At 36.1% G+C, this 16,253-nt stretch overlaps 1 protein-coding gene across 1 annotated transcript in view; it reads right to left on the bottom strand.

Moving 5' to 3' along the window:
- Nucleotides 1-16,253, bottom strand: part of CACNA2D3 (calcium voltage-gated channel auxiliary subunit alpha2delta 3) — a 397,438-nt gene that overhangs the window by 148,665 nt on the left and 232,520 nt on the right. Inside the window, exon 12 of the mRNA XM_062008364.1 lies at nt 2,367-2,445. Within this exon, the coding sequence (XP_061864348.1) occupies nt 2,367-2,445 (79 nt within the window). The remainder of the gene's footprint in view (nt 1-2,366; nt 2,446-16,253) is intronic.

Genomic DNA, 16,253 nt, shown 5'->3' with positions numbered 1-16,253 from the left:
CCTGCCACCCCCAGCAAGAGCCCTCAGTGAAAGAGGTGCTGGGGTCATGCTAATAATGGGAATGGATGTGACTGAAGCTTCCTGTACGCAATTCTCCTCTGCTAATACAATAGTCTATAAACTGCTACAGCTGGGGCACAGTCTGCCTCGGGGCTGATCTGTCCTCTGCTGGCAGTTAGACAGCCACTATCAGACCTCCAATATGCAATGCATTTTTTTCTTCCTTCATTGCTTTCTCAGCCTCTGCTCCTCTGTACAAATGAATCCTCTCCTTTGTTTTACAGTGTGCCAACCACACTGATGATCCGGAACAAATATTTGAAATAATAATAATTAAAACAGAGGCTGTTAAATTACTACTGCAATAAAGATTTTGCTGGGGGAAAGAAAAAAAAAGTTTAATCCTGGCTGTTCTGTTGCTAATGCATTAATCCCCATCTTTATCTTCACAGCTTTCTGCTGGAAGTGGCTGCTGAAGGAAAGGTAGTGCCTGCTTACTTTAAAACCTGACACATGTATACTAAGCATTAGGAAACTTTTACCTTTGTTCACTTCACAATCTTAGTAAATCTTATTTTCCTTCAGATGCACTTCCTTATGATGCAGAAGAGTATCACTGCAAATTTCACAAAACTGCTCTAGAGCAAATTTGGGGATCTTGAATATTTTAATGTATTTTAAATGGTTTGGTGTTTTGCTTTATTACACTAACTCACTCTAGATATGCCCTACTTGTATATAAAAATGTAACAGAAAAATATACATGGGGTTTTTCAAGATTTCACCATCAGAATCTAGAAGGTAAAGAAGTTTTGCAAGGTGGTATGAATTTCCCTCATGATGCATTTTGAAGGGAAGGACTGCTGTCCAAAGTCGAGTCAGCTGGAAAGCCTGCAAACAGCCTTCACCTATGATGTGCTTCCAAGAGGAAAATCACTGCAAGGAAACTTGATTTTAGGGTCATTGACCCTCAGTGACAACAACATCCTTTGGCCCATCCACACAAGTAGTAAACTACAGTCCAGGCCATTCAGTCAATCTTTAGACTAGCTTTACTACACTCCTCAACTGTCATGGTGCAGCCTTTCATTTCACTGAAAGAAAATGGATGAGCTGTAGCTGAAAACTGTAAGAAAAAGGTTCTAAATCCATAGTGTCTGACATAACAACTTATGCTGTTTCCAGCTGGGATTTTCGAAGCTATAAAAATATATTTAATTACTGATTAGAGGAAGAAGATTTTTACATTGTAGAGGAAGAAGATTTTTACACTGTAAGATATCGAATTGCATGCATTTTAGCTATTAAACCAAGAGAAAACAATTTAGAGAAGAAACAGTCATTTAGCTCTTTAGTTGATTCATATGGGTAAGATTCTGACTCAAAGCAACATGACCAAAGTAGTCCTGAAGAATGACAAAGGTGACCACTTTTCCACTGCTCTGGGAATAAGGAAGACATGGATCAGATGACCTACTACAGCAGTCTGTGTTGTCTGGTCCTGATTTCTGAATTGCTGTGCTTAGATCTTTATGAATCTGTACAGCTGGGCTAAAAAGCTAAAAGATTTTGTTGATTAAATTGTCTTCAAAAAAGATGCTTCAAAGGATTCTTAAACTGTTATTCAAACTAAATTATGGTGTCATATTAGCTGATTAAGACAAGACTTCAAACTGAGTAATTTGTATCAGCTGGACATAACAGTAGTGAAAGAAGTAATGACTAAATGGATAGCACCTGATGCAATTCATCATAATATAATGTGGCATAACAGGGGAAAAAAAGGGGGTTTTTCTAAAAGGAAAGGGAAAAAAAAAGACCTGATGATCAATTAGAGTTTTTGGGGTTTTTTTCTGAATCATTCTTACTTAGATTAGTCAATCCTTTTACTATAGCATCTCAACATCTTACATGTTTAACTACTCCTTTAAAAAATATACAACTGGTTTTTTTCCAATTACACTGTCAGTTCCTCAAGGGACAGATGTCTGGTGTTTCACATACCATGTCTAACTCAACAGCACTTGTACTCAATGTTCTTAGGAACCAAACTAACTCTGACCCAATCAATAACAGCTGTAATAGAACAAATGCATTGAAATTAAAGTTTTTTCTCTGAAGAAAAAATGAAGATCATCCAGTTTAAAAGCTTCATACATATTTTAAGAAAAAAAAAATACACTTCAAATTGGTTTTTTGCTTTTAAATTGTATGCTACAAGATAACCAAGTCTTGTCCTTTCCTGAAAAAAAGCAATTGTCTGCTTAGTCATTAGTGAGACTGTATCTGTAGAAGTGTCAGGTATACAGGACAGCTAAGTAATAAGATTTTGAAAAAAAGGCTTTCACGGTTGAAAGTAAACTAACCTTTGTTAGCACAAGCCATCCACTTCAGGTTATCAGCAAAAGCAGCTTCTCTTCCAATCAGATAGGTAAAAATACGAACCTGAAAATACAATGCAAAGATTAAGTCAATTAACACAGTATTTAAAAGTACAAGTTCAGATGCAGATGTGTAATTTAAATGGATAGACCCTTTTAAAGTATTATTGGCTAAACAGCTTCATGACAAGATGTGGGTTTTGTCTATGTAACTGAATGTCTGTTCTCTTTGGATGTTTTTAATACCTAACATTTAACTTAAGTTCTGATTAAACTGTTAAAGTACAAGGGAGATTAAACTAAAATCACTGGGCGATGAGGCAAAAATGCATTCTTCAGACAAATCTGTTCTGCACTTATGAATTCCGAGTATTGTTAAGGTGTGGAGGAAGAAACACTTAATTACTCAATACTTCTGTGGAGCAGAGATCTGAAACACCGGGCAAGCAAATTCCTCTGAGTTTTCAAAGCTTGTAAGATGGAATCTTAACTTAGAGAAAGGTACCCACAGGTGGCACTTGTGCTATTGAGAGATAAAACAGCAGAATCACATGCAGGGTTGCCATATTTCCTGGATAGAAATAATATTCATGTGAAAAGCTGTGCAGCTGGTCTATACATGCTCATGTACAAAGACATATTGAGACTTTTGACCAGAAATCACAGATAATTGTTGCATTCCTTAAAATTCTTCTGGGAAAAAATTCCTCGTCAGAGAAGGGCATACTTTGGAAACATTGAATGCAAGGTAGGACTTTAATAGGTGCTGAATGATAACCCTTGTTTGTCTGGACTCCACAGTTCCCCGTTACAATACTTATATCTAAAGCCATGTTTTTAAACAGCTTAATTTCTCTTTACTATACCATTTCCTCAGTTCTTTCTTATCAAATAGAGATAAGTTCAGGGCTGCGTTAGTTTACAAGCCTTCAAAACAGCTGCAAATTTTTCCTCCACAGCACACTGAATGATAGCACTTTCTACCTCATACCTTCTGCTCTCAACCCTATTCTATATGTGGGAAGCTACAGCAAAAATAACTGAGTGGGTTTTAGTTAGATAAACAGGGAATGAGAAAGGAGCAGAGCTTTCTGTAACTCAGTACAAGTCTGCACAGCACTTGTAGCCTCTTTGTTCAGGTTAGATCTGTAACCACCTATGTGCATAGGCTGAGCAAAGAAATCAATATTTTGGGTCCCAGTATTTTCCATCTAGAAATCCCACACAGTTCCATAGCTTGTTCATCTACCACCTGATATAGCTGGGCAAGATGGAACACAGTGAGCCTCATTTGACCTGAATAAACTCCCAGTAAGGCAATTGGGAATACCTCCTGTTAGCTACAGCTCACGTTCTGCCCACTGTAGCCTTTGCACTACCAAGGCTTGTATCTGTAATTCCATTCCCTAATGAGTCTTTCAGGAAAAAGAGATCAAGTACATACTAGGCTATACTAGAAAGAAAAATACAAAGTGATTATTCCCCTTCTATTCTATTGTAAAACTACACCTTGCATACTGAGCTATGTTTTGGACAGCTTCATACAAGACAGACCCTAACACACTGGAAAAGACACTCTTATTGAAGGTGGACAGTAAGAGGACAACAATAACAAGAGACAGAAGGCAGAAGACAGTATTAAACAACTCTGGTATTAATAAAAATATTTTTATCCTAATGGTAATTATAGAATAGTTTGGGTTGGAAGAGACTTTAAAGATCATCTAGTTCCAGCCCCCCTGCCATGGGCAGAGACACCTTCATCAGGTTGCAGAAAGTCCCATCCAGTGTGAACATTTCCAGGGATGTGCCACCCACATTTAATTAAGTTCCTACAGTTGTTTTTCACATAATTTTTTCTTTGAAACTTTCCCTCTTTACTCTTGGTTATGATACTATATTCTGTCACTGCTCTTTTGTCCATTTTCTTGATGTCCAGATTCTATTTCTAGGCATACATAGTGTTTTGCATTATCTCTCCTGGAGAATAGATTTAATTCACAAAACTTTTCTCAGTACATAGCACTCAACTAAGATTCATATAGTTTAAAAAGTATACATCCTGATTGTGTAAGTGTGGTTAACTCCTGTGAATAATCTTATTTCAAGACTGTCAAGAACACAGCATTGAACAAAAGAAAGATTCTTTTATGTTTTGTTGATGGCTACAAAAAGCATTAATAAAGAAAATCTTTATTCTCTAAACACATGTGAAAGGGCAATGAGATTTATACCCTCAAAACACAGCATAAATCACCGTCTCAGTTTATCTTCCTGAAAATGATGCTCAAATATAGCCTATGATAAGACTGAATACATCTGAGAGATTTATACTTAATTATCTGCTTTAATCTATAAAGAATGAAATGATATTGTGTTCTTAATAAAAGGAAACCAGCCTTATCTAAAAGGATCAGCAGTAAGTATGATAATAGGCATAGGCTGCAAAGTAACTGTGCTAAACCTACAAAGAAGAAAATTTCAACAAATGTGTATCATGGATCATGATGAGGAACTGGCTGCCTCTGGGATACTCTTGCAAGAATTTTAAAGATCTTTCTCTGAGTATATTTTATACTTATAGTTTAGATAGTATGTCCAATTTATCTATAAATATTTTAAGCATCATAAAAAATACTGCTAATTATTTGGCATTACTTGAAAACATAAAGACTATAGAGAGCTAGCACTGAAGATGAGTGATCAGAGTGTATTAAGTGCTGCTTTCTTTCCCTACTTCAGTGAGTTTTTCTCCATGTACTGTTCACCGTGCATGTTATATAAATTATATTTACCAGTATCAACATGAAGTATAAAATCTTACATAAAATTAAATAAAAGGTAAACACTAATTTTAAAACACTATTTCTATACAGCCCGTTACTTTATTACTTATTATTCATAATAGCTTCATAAGAAAAAAACATTTAAGGTCACAGGCAAGTATTTCAGTTAAAAATAATGCCACCAACACATTAAAGCTTTTCTTTTAAATTGATCTTAAAGATACATTGACAGGTATGAATATTGATTAATACACTGTCCTCAAAACCAGCTGTTAAGGCAAACAATTCCAATTATAGCTCAACTTCTAAAAGTTTCATTAGATCAGTTCACTGAACCCACCAGTGTAGACTTAATTTACTGTGAGCTCACAGTGGGAAACACTCATGAGTGTCTAACCATTCACTGTGGAAGTAATTTTACAAAAGAATTGCTTGCCATATTGTTTTCTGCTTCCAGAGATCACAGAAATGACTTAGGCAATAAACAAATAAAACTGAAACTTGCCTGAATAAGCCTACATTTTAAATCCTATTTTTCAAAACAAACTTGAATCCTCCCATCTTTCATGCTAGTTTTAATCTTCTGAATAAGTATTTTACGTTATAATTCTAGATGTGCTCATACCACCCATGGTATAATACCAATAAACAGGGATAAAGTTACTTTGGTCATTTATCTTTTTTCTGCATAACATAAAAATATAATTAAGTCAATATTCCACAGGTACTGCATTAATTTATCAGGATAAGTTCAAAGTACTTCTGCATGTGGACAAGACCTATGCAGTGATGAGTTATGTACGCTGCAAAACAAGACCTAGTGCATCATATGAAATTGTCACTGTAAATTGACTAGACTTTAGGTATCAGATTTAATATCCATCCACATTCTCAAATGCCGTTTAAGACAGACATTGTTAGTTAAAAATGGTTAATAACGAACACCAAATCTTCTTCTTGATATAACTGAAGTAACTGAATGGAAAGCATGTCAGAGCAGTTCTACTCTTCAAAATGATTGCATAAAATGTCTATTTTATACAAACAATCCAAAGATAGCACTAACATTATATGGTCTACTCATAAATACATATAGTATTGAGGCATAGGATAGAATCTATAGTTTTTAATAGATAAAAGTATAAAGTGGCTCATTTTGTGGTTTGTATTGGACCTTAAAGAAAATAACACAACAGAATCTATAAGCTTTAATAAGTATATACACTCCATACATGTACAGTGATACACTCATATCAATATCATATGGTACAACACAATGTTAGGACTTTAAAAATTCTTTTGAACTTGTATGAATAGCACATTTTTTATAAGATAGATTGAATAAAGTCAGAGTTGTTATGGGCCAGTCCCAGAATATCCAATAACAACATTTACATAGTCTACCTATGGCCTGGCTGAATGTAAGCCAAATGAGAAAAACACCTTTCAATATCCAAATTCTATGACTCTAATCAAGTGACCATTTTCAACTAAAAAGTGATCTGCATCAAAAGGTACAAGTACCTCTCTGGCAAAAAGCAAAACAGAAAGAGAACTCCGCAGTTCTGATAATCTTGAAAACTTTGTAAAGTATTTGAAAGAGATACCTGTATCAAAATATTTTTGTGTCTTACCTGTAAAATATTATATCAACTATATTAAGGCTTAACATGACCTGTGGAGCTGTGGACAAATTGCTATATCCTATCTATAAAACTGAAAATTGCAAATGTCATCGGCTTCACTGAATCCAACGTAAAGTTCACTCCAAGAGCAAAATTTTTAATCTTTGGAGCTATACTTGTTATTCCTCTACAATATAGAGCTCTTACAGATGTGCCATAGACTATTATTTTTTGAAGCTAGTGTTTACAGAAAATGGACCAAACACTCCACTGTAATATTACAGAAAAAGAAAGGATAGTGCAGCTAGAATCTTTAATAGAGCTCATGACTTTCTCACTTCATATTTTTCTAAAGCAGGTGTTGAATGACAGAGAATACCATTTGAGACTAATGTATTTTAATTATCTTTAAAACAGCAGCTATAGAAAACCTCCTATATATTACCTTGTTATTATGTCTCATTCTTGGCCTAGGATGACTTCTGGGAAAGGGCACTCTATTCAGTTTGTACTAAAAGATTGCTGCATAAGCTTAAATTCTCAACTGTAGAATCACATTTCTATTAAACAACAAACTAATATCAACAGTGCATTTTGTGACAGTCAGCCTGTACGTGAAAGACTATGGATTCTGATCCAAACCAGTAGTCCATTGTGAGTTGGTGAGAAAAAAAAGCACAACACATCAACAGCTGTCAAGTTGTGTTGGTAACTACTCCCACAGACAGAGCAGAATGAAATATTAAGGCATTGAACTGTCAAGCTCAGTAGTTCAGACAAAACTGAACACAAAGTTTTCACTGAGCAAAATACTTATATCAACAGTGTATATTTAACTGCTTTTAGTATAATAATTTTTAATTTGCTTTCTCTCTGGTTTGCTATCTCTGTTTTACACTTTTGTTGCTTTACCTAGGTACAGATCATGGTTTTGATTACACAGAGGGTTTGCTTTCTACTGACTTCTCTCAAATTTTGAAAAGTAAAGGAGTACTGTTGATGAGTTTCCCGCTTTTGGAGTTACAGAACATTCTGAAGTTTGAACCTTTAAGCTCTGGACAGACAGCTCAGAAATGCATACATTCAACCATCAGTGAAGAAACCTAAGAATGATGATTTAAATGACAGCTATTTCAGTGCCAACCACTTCATCTGAAATATCCACTTAACAGTTTCATCCATTATGCATGGACTAATCTGCAGTTCCTGAACTGTCCTCACCTCTGAAACTCCATTTAACTAGTAGCACAGCAAAGAGAATAGAGACAAGGCAAGCAAGACAAGTCAATCTGCAAGATCCCACACACGGGAGCTGTGAAGTCATATCTTCATGCCAAACAGCTGGTAAAATAGGATTTCCAGAAACTGAAAATACAGTGTGGGAGGGGAAATGGGACTTCTTGCAGCTGACAGTGCAGACCTCTGTTTGCACCTGCAAACTATTTCATGGACAAGTTCAGCAAAATAGTCTTTCCTTTCTAGCTCAGCAAGAAATAAATATAGCCCTGTGGCAAAAGCTATGCAATTTCATATAGGGATGAAACTCTAGTTCCCACAGTTATAAATTGTGGTGGACCAGTGTCATGGTTTAGGCCCATCTAGGAACAAAGGATCACAATCAGCCATAAGAACCAAAGGCCTTTGGAACCCACTAAGGACAAGGACGGCTCATTCGCCACTTAACAGTCCTGGGCAAAACAGACAAGACTATTCCACTTGGGGAAGAAAACAAAAATCCAAACAACCAAAAATATAGCAAACAGAAAACAACACAGAGTGTTATGATGATGAAGAGCACAACCAGCCCTTTAAGACCACCTTCATCCCACCCTTACCTTCTTCTCGGGCTGAGAGCCCTGATCCCAGTGTCATTACTTCCTCCCATTCTGAATGGCACAGGGGCCAGGAAATGAGGGTTTCAAGTCAATCTTTTCCTGATGGCTCCTGCCACTTGTCTCTCCTCAGTGCAGATGGACTCCTCACTGGTCCTTCCTGCTCCATTGTGGGGTCCCTAACATGCTGGGCAGCCTTGCACGGGCAGTTCCAACATGCATTCATCCCAAAGGCTACAGCTCCTCTACATCTTCTGTATGTGCCTCTGTGACCTGCAGGCTCTCCAGCATGGCGTGTGCCATGGCCCCTCCTCACATAGTCCTCTGCCCATCTGGATGCACTCACCCAGAACTGCTGGTGACTATCAGCCCTACCATTGCCCTCCATAGGTTGCAAAGGGCCAGTCTGTGTTCTCACTGCAGGCTGCAGGAAGGTCTCTGGTCTGGCACTCCTTTTTCCTTCCCCCTTCTCTGTCTGTGGAGTCTATGTGGTTGGCTCCCTCTTGTATCACTCCACCTCCTCTTTTGCTGCAGATGTCCCTCCTTAAAAAGTGATTGCAGAGGTACCAGGTTGGCCCAGTAGGGTGGGAGGTGGCTCTACGTCAGAGCTGGTGAACGTTTCAAGAACTGCTAATGGGGACCAGCACTGCAGCCCCTTCCCCCTGTTACCAAGCAAAAAATGGCTCCAGACAAACCTGTGATATCCAGGAACAATCCAGCTAGTGTCTGTACAAATGAGTAAATGGACTCACTGGGAACAATGGAATAATGTGGAAAGAAGTGACTACCTGAACTCCTAAAGCAGCCTCACCACAAAGAACTAGTTTAATTGTTAAAGAAGCCCTCAAGGTGGCAATTTGGGACAGCCCTGGAGTTTTTCCCAATTCATGCTATTGCTAGACCACCTGATAGGCATTATTTGTATACTTCAAAGTGGTAATGAGCTACTTAGTTGGAGAGTCTGGCCATTTCAGACACTTCTTTAGGCAATTTTTGCTGTAGAACTGAACTGTATAGAGAAAAGATAGTTGCATGGCATCATAGTAGAAAGCCTGAGGAACAATCACAGAAGAGAGTCTTTTGAACATATTTAATATAGTTCAGAAATGTTTTTTTACATATTTAAGATAGCAAATGGCAATGAATCATTGCTGTGCTAGTGATCACAGGCCAGCTGGAAATAAAGAACAGCAATTCAAATCATCTCATTTAATACAGCTGAAGACACTGTTGCAAGGATCTATATCATCTAGACAATGTGACCATCCCGTTGCTTGATTCCCCATGAGTATTTATCTAAAGACAATCCCCCTATGAGAAACAGTCTGCAGGAAGTCATAAAGGTTTTTGAAAGTTATGATGGAAGCATTCATCAAGATCAGTTAGAGTCATGTTCAAAAAATCTGAAGAGATTACAGCTCTTTGCAGACGTAACCTTTCCAAATGTGAAAAGGGAAAAATGTTGAGTTTGTAAAATGTATTGATTTTTGAGATGTGTTATAGCTTCTGACAAACACAAACACAAGGCCATCTGAAAATGACACACAAATTGCAAGTGTACTTTAGTGTATCTGGTTGATGCAATACAGGGAAGTGACATGCACAGGAAAAGAGCAGTAGAAATAAAAGGTCACTGTAGTATTTCACCTTGTCTTTGAATATCTTCAGTGGTTTTTAAAGCTTAATTCTTTTATTTTTTAGTATGAAGTGGTGAAAAAAAAGTTAACAATCTATTTGTATTTTTAAGCTAGCAGCAATTTCCACTATGACAATGTTTTAAATGAGCACAGAGAATTCTACTGATGATAGCTACAAAACCCTGTGATACACCACAAGATAGCACTACAATATTGTCTAGCCTTTTAGAGACCTTTGCCCTGTAAGGTGCTGAAACATTTAACTTAATATTGCACTTGCTGAAAAGAAACAATGAAATTGATGCTATTACCTCATGAAATTGAATCCTTAAACATTAAGTTACTCAGTAAAAGGTTCTTCATTGTTAATTTTCCTCCTGTAGTATTTAAAATACCTCTTTTGGAAAAGTTTGCATTTATACTTTTCCTCTTGTTTTTTCCTTCCTGCAATTGCACCCAGAGAATGTTATAACAGTTTTCTATTACAGTGATATCTGAAGCATTGTGCATTTTACCCTAAATATTGATAGGATAGTTAACAGAAACAAACTCCAAGTAATGAATAAGTCTACTTAACTGGAATGAAAAGTTCTGTAAACAAAAACAATAGCAAAGAATAACATTTAATTGGTCTGAGGATTATCAAACAGCTGAGCCCTGCTTTCCCAAACATCCACATCCCCAACAGAATAGACCTCCCTCAGAAAATATATGTAGCAAAAAAGGAAAGTGATGCTGCAGTTAATCCCTTGTGGTCAGGGGACAGCATTATTATGTCACACTCGCCTGTGAGGAGCATTTCTAGATCCACTTTCTAGGCCTAGGGCAACTGAGGGTTACTTTTATGAAATTCAAATAAGCTAAGTTTTGCAGAACCCATCAAATGAGGATATGTCTTCTAGCACTGAAAATGCATTTACATCTTTTGTTGATTTTCAGAAAATTATAATGTAACATACGGTTTATGAAGAATCATTTCTCACTGTCAAAATTCACCCAATACATTAGGAATACCTTGAGCAGAGGAAGATGAGGTTATGCTCTTTTACACAGTACAAAGACAGAGCAGGCAAAGAGAGAGTGTCCAACACCATAACAGCACAAGTCTTATTGCTTCCCTAAAAGAGTCTGATGGTTTACTCGTTTCTGCAAGGAACAAGACATCTCATGGCTTTTACATGGGACACAAGTTCTAGCCCTTTATATATCCCGAATTACTGGGTCATAGAGAACTAAGCAAGATCAGTTCCCTTGCAGACAGATGAGCTTGAAACGGCACAGCAAGAAAGAACTAATCACTAAATAAGTATATGTAAAGATTTGGCAGAGCAAATAGGTTGCATTAAATGATAATTTTGAGTTTTGACATTCTATGTAAAAAAAAAAAAGGACAAAATAGGTGTAAGAAGCATTTAATACTTTCTAGCTTATATTTCTTGTTTAGTGTGCAGCAGGTATCAATGATTTAAAAAAAAAACTAGAAAAGTACAAAGTGTAATACTACAGGATATATTTTAAATGTACTAAATTCCACGTAGCAGTTAAATAGTTAATTCAGCAAAGAAAATGTTCACAGATTTTGAGACTATTAAACATTAGCACTGAGACCATCTCAAGAATATATCCCAGAGACTCCTTTTTGAAAAGTTAGTATTACTAAAAAAAAGGAGAAATTACAAAACTCCAACTTGATACCTTCACTGTAACTTTTCAGCACAAGCTATAACACTTTTCCCATCTTTATAAATTGCTTTGAGAACAACAGGTTGTATTCTATTTCATATATAGCTATAGAGTGCCAGTAAAATCTTTATACAGCACCTCTAATTATGTATATACTACACACTTATACTGAAGAAGTATTTTAGAAATATTTTACTGAGTTTTAGAAAATTTCATTTATTGTGATCTTTATATCCTTCCAGGCAGCTGTGGTACAATGAGTTCAACTACATGGGGTATAGAGGAAGAGGACTAGCACTTTTATAACTTTCAAAAACTTATCTGACATCCGTTTTCGACCATAACAATGTTAGTATTTCAAAGTAAAATATGATACTATTTTGTAGAACTAAGAACAAGTTCTGTGCTCTCATCTGCAAAGCTGAAGAAACTTTTGTTTCTAGTCCTGATATGCAAGATCTAGGATCAGTCATTACAAAACATTAACAGTCAAGCCTAGATGAATTACTTCAGGATAATTCAAATACAAATACTATTACCATTCTTCTTCAATTGCTGAAATATAGAACCAGTGTTTTCTTCCTTAAATGCAAAACAACAGCCTAAACAAATTCATCTGTCTGAACGGAGAGGAGGGGAAAGGATTAGAGCAGAAACCATGACATAACCAACTTCCTTGGATCTAACTGAAGCTTCTGGGTTAAAAAAAGTATGGTAATACAATTTGGCTACTACACTACTTAGCTTTATTGTATATCAACTAATATTTTCTGCAAGAATTCATGAGAAAAGATCAAAATCAGACTAAATTTTAAGTAACCAAAATCCTGCCAATGTCCCCACTTCTGTTATTACATAGTTTCAAGATGGAACATAGAACAATGGTAACTCATTTGCAGTATACTTTACTATGTATGGTGCAGACACAGATTAGAGGATGACATAATGGATAAAGCACTGACCTTTAACCCTTGGGATTCTGTCCAGCCTGCAGTCCTATCAGATAATGGGTTTGGCAATCTCGACTAGTCTCTTTTGGACACTAATCTCCACTACAGAATCTCTATAATTCATCATATAATTTAATACACCTGGCAATCTTACCACCAGTTCATTCTTTTCTTACATAATGGCCCAAAGTGAAGTCAAGGGTGGTTAATGCTCTGACAACTGGCTATTATCTCCCATAACAGCTGATTTTGAGGGGATTATTACCGTCATAAACCATTTTATAAAAACTGGCAACTGGGAAAGCAGTGTAACAAAATAAGGTGATATTTATAAGTTTTATCACTGATTTTCTACCAATCTGTAATGGAGTTTCTAGCATCCAAAAAATGCTGGAGAGGAAACTTGACATTAAAGGCACAGATCATCAGCCAAGTATACGAGGCCTGAACAAGCTTATAGCAGGAAAAGTTTGATTATTTTGAGGTTATACATGCTCTTTTGGTCTTTTTCTGTCAAAAAGATATATTTTCTAATTTGTCATAATTATTCATTCATCTATTCCTTCTATCACCATTCTTCCCTTTTCACATTGAAGTACTTCAGCACTGTTATTACTCCAGTTTTAGATCATCAGACCTGTTCACAAATGAACAAGGGATTTCACTGCTATCAGGATCAATTGCTGAGGATGTAAGTGACCCTTCAGGTATGACAAAGGGAAGCTGCACCCAGTTTACAGGATAAGAAATCAGTTCACTGAAACTGTGAGAAAGGTTAGGAAGATGAGCAGTTTAGACTTCAGCCTAGACTATAATGGCATTAACATATGAGCAAACAGGCAATAGTACTGAGGCACTCATAGTCAAACAAATTAACATGCACAATTCTCATTGGAAATAAGAATCAGTTCTATAAATTTCTAAAAGGCTTTTAAAAAATCACCAGCTAAAGTTTAACAGAATGTAATTGTTGTCCGAGCACTAAATTCTGTTACCAAAGGCAAATGGTTTGGTAGACATGAAACTGTAGAGGGATAACTGAAAAAGATATTATATGCAAAGTCCTTTTGGGTTTACTTAAAGGCCCACCCAGTTACATTTATGCAATGCCATTTTATATAGTACAGGATAGCAGCTTTAGTTGGATGATATATAGTTAATCAACAAAATTCCTTCATAAAATAAATTTCACACAATAAAAAAAATACCACTAAAACAAAGCCAGAAAAATCTGAACCATAGCCACTCCTGCTCTGAGAAGTATTACTAAAAATGTCAGGTTGAATAAAATATTAGCTGTTTTATGGAAGATTTACAGAATTGTGTTGAAGTAAGCTTCTATATTTCATGTCTCAGGATATCATCTACCTGTCTCTTTTCATGGAGACTTGAGGAAGTTTTCCTTCACTACAGGGAGATATAAATCCCTGTGTGCGCTTTGAATCAACTATTTTAGGTAAAAGTCGATGTGGTGCTGAGCTCAACTTTATGAGCTTATGTTCCATACAACTGAATTTTATGTTAGATTTTATACTAATTTCAGCAGCAAAATGTTCAAGTTTTAGATGTTCAAGCAGCAACAGGAAGAGTTTTATAATGTAGCATAGAAAGCTGTAGTGATGTCTACTCACAGGAAGCAAAGAATTTTGCAAACTACAAGCCTAATAGATTCAAACTGAGGACTTTATTTACAAGAAGATGAAAAAAACCTTTGCATATGGAATTTAAGATAACCTTTCTAATTTATCGCAACCTAAAATCAGCCAAAGCAAAAACTGCAAATGTAGATACTGCTCTGATGGAACAGCAGACCCACTGTTTGGCAAACTGTGGTAGGAAGGTATTTTACTGTTGGACCTCCTGCAAGTACAAACACTACAATTTCTTGAAAATCTTTTTGAAAATGCTGAGTTAGTGAACAGGAAAACAAATCAGACTTTACACGAAAATTGCTATGCTGAAAAACATTTAATCCTTCATATACTGTCTGTATACACCATGACTGAACCATCAAAGTTTGGCAGTAAGGATGTTAAATAGACATTATATGCCTTTGTCTTGACATTTCAACCAATTGAACGCAATTGCTGCTCAGACTGTCACAGTATACCAGTCAGCATAAAAATTAATATGCAGCCTTTAAGTTTATCTTTGATTAAAAACTAAAATTAGCTCTGGTTTATCATTTTTTTTTAGCCCTACAGCATCCATGTGCTCTCACTGTTAAGTCAAGTCAAACTAAATATTTAATACACTGTTCTAATTAGCTACAAACTATTACCTGATTTAAGTCTGTAAATGAATGTGAAAAGACTCTGGAGGCCTAACGTTAACCTTCATCTACTCTGGTTATATGAGAGAAATTACAGACTCTAATTAGACTCTTTAAACTGCAAAGAAATAGAATTTTCATAACCAGCTTATTAAAAAACGAAGACCCCCTTGGGAAAGGGCAAATTGCTTCTACCCTGATCCGCTTATCCTTGTACAACACCATACAGAAGACTCATGTTGTCTGACTTACACAGCTCATATTTCTCCCAAATTAACGAGCACTCAAATTATTCCAGCTGCCCCCTTGGCACAGGGAAAAATTGAAAATCCATGGCTGCCAAGCCCAGCTGCTAAATAAAATGTGCTTAAGGGGACACAGCTGTTGAGGTGCCTATTTACATTAAAATAAGTCCATGGATGTAGAACAAATGCCTAAAGACAGCAAACAGTGTATAACACTTTGTTTAACCCTTTCATTAAATCAGGTCACAAAAGTTTGCAACATCATTTATAGGCCAGACATAAAGGCGTAGCCTTTTCACCTTACGATTTATTTATAATTTGTCTCACCTTGAAAACTTTCTGACTTTCATTTGCTGAACTGGTAAACTCAGAAGAATCACATTAAGTAGTGCCGTCCACACATCGATCATGGCAGCTGATTTTTCAAAACAACTCTACTTGAGAAAAATACAAAAAATTTAACTCCATTCCATGCTCTCCAAACAGGTGTGCAATATGATGATAAGGATTATCTTTGAGGCAGCAAAATTTTTGAAAACGATACTTGCAGAAGATGCACACAGATTTATAGAGTCAGACCAAAAGCAGACTATTATATTTTTGTGGCTAAACCTACATAGGCTGCCAACTAATTTCCACATGAATTTGAGGATACTTGGAATTATCTTTAAAATGTTAAATAGTGTAGGAATTCTGTTCCATAAGAGTTAACTGTCTTAAATTCATTATGCATGAATCATAGACCACATTTTTAAAATGTTTTATACAAACATGATTGCAATCAAACTGGCTTGAAAATTACCATAGAATTGTTCCAGCTGCAAGAGACCTTTAAGATCATG

Source organism: Colius striatus, chromosome 15, assembly GCF_028858725.1.
Source record: "Colius striatus isolate bColStr4 chromosome 15, bColStr4.1.hap1, whole genome shotgun sequence".
Lineage (NCBI taxonomy): Eukaryota > Metazoa > Chordata > Aves > Coliiformes > Coliidae > Colius > Colius striatus.
Note: the sequence above shows the minus strand (reverse complement) of the source record. Positions and strands in the feature narration are given on the sequence as shown.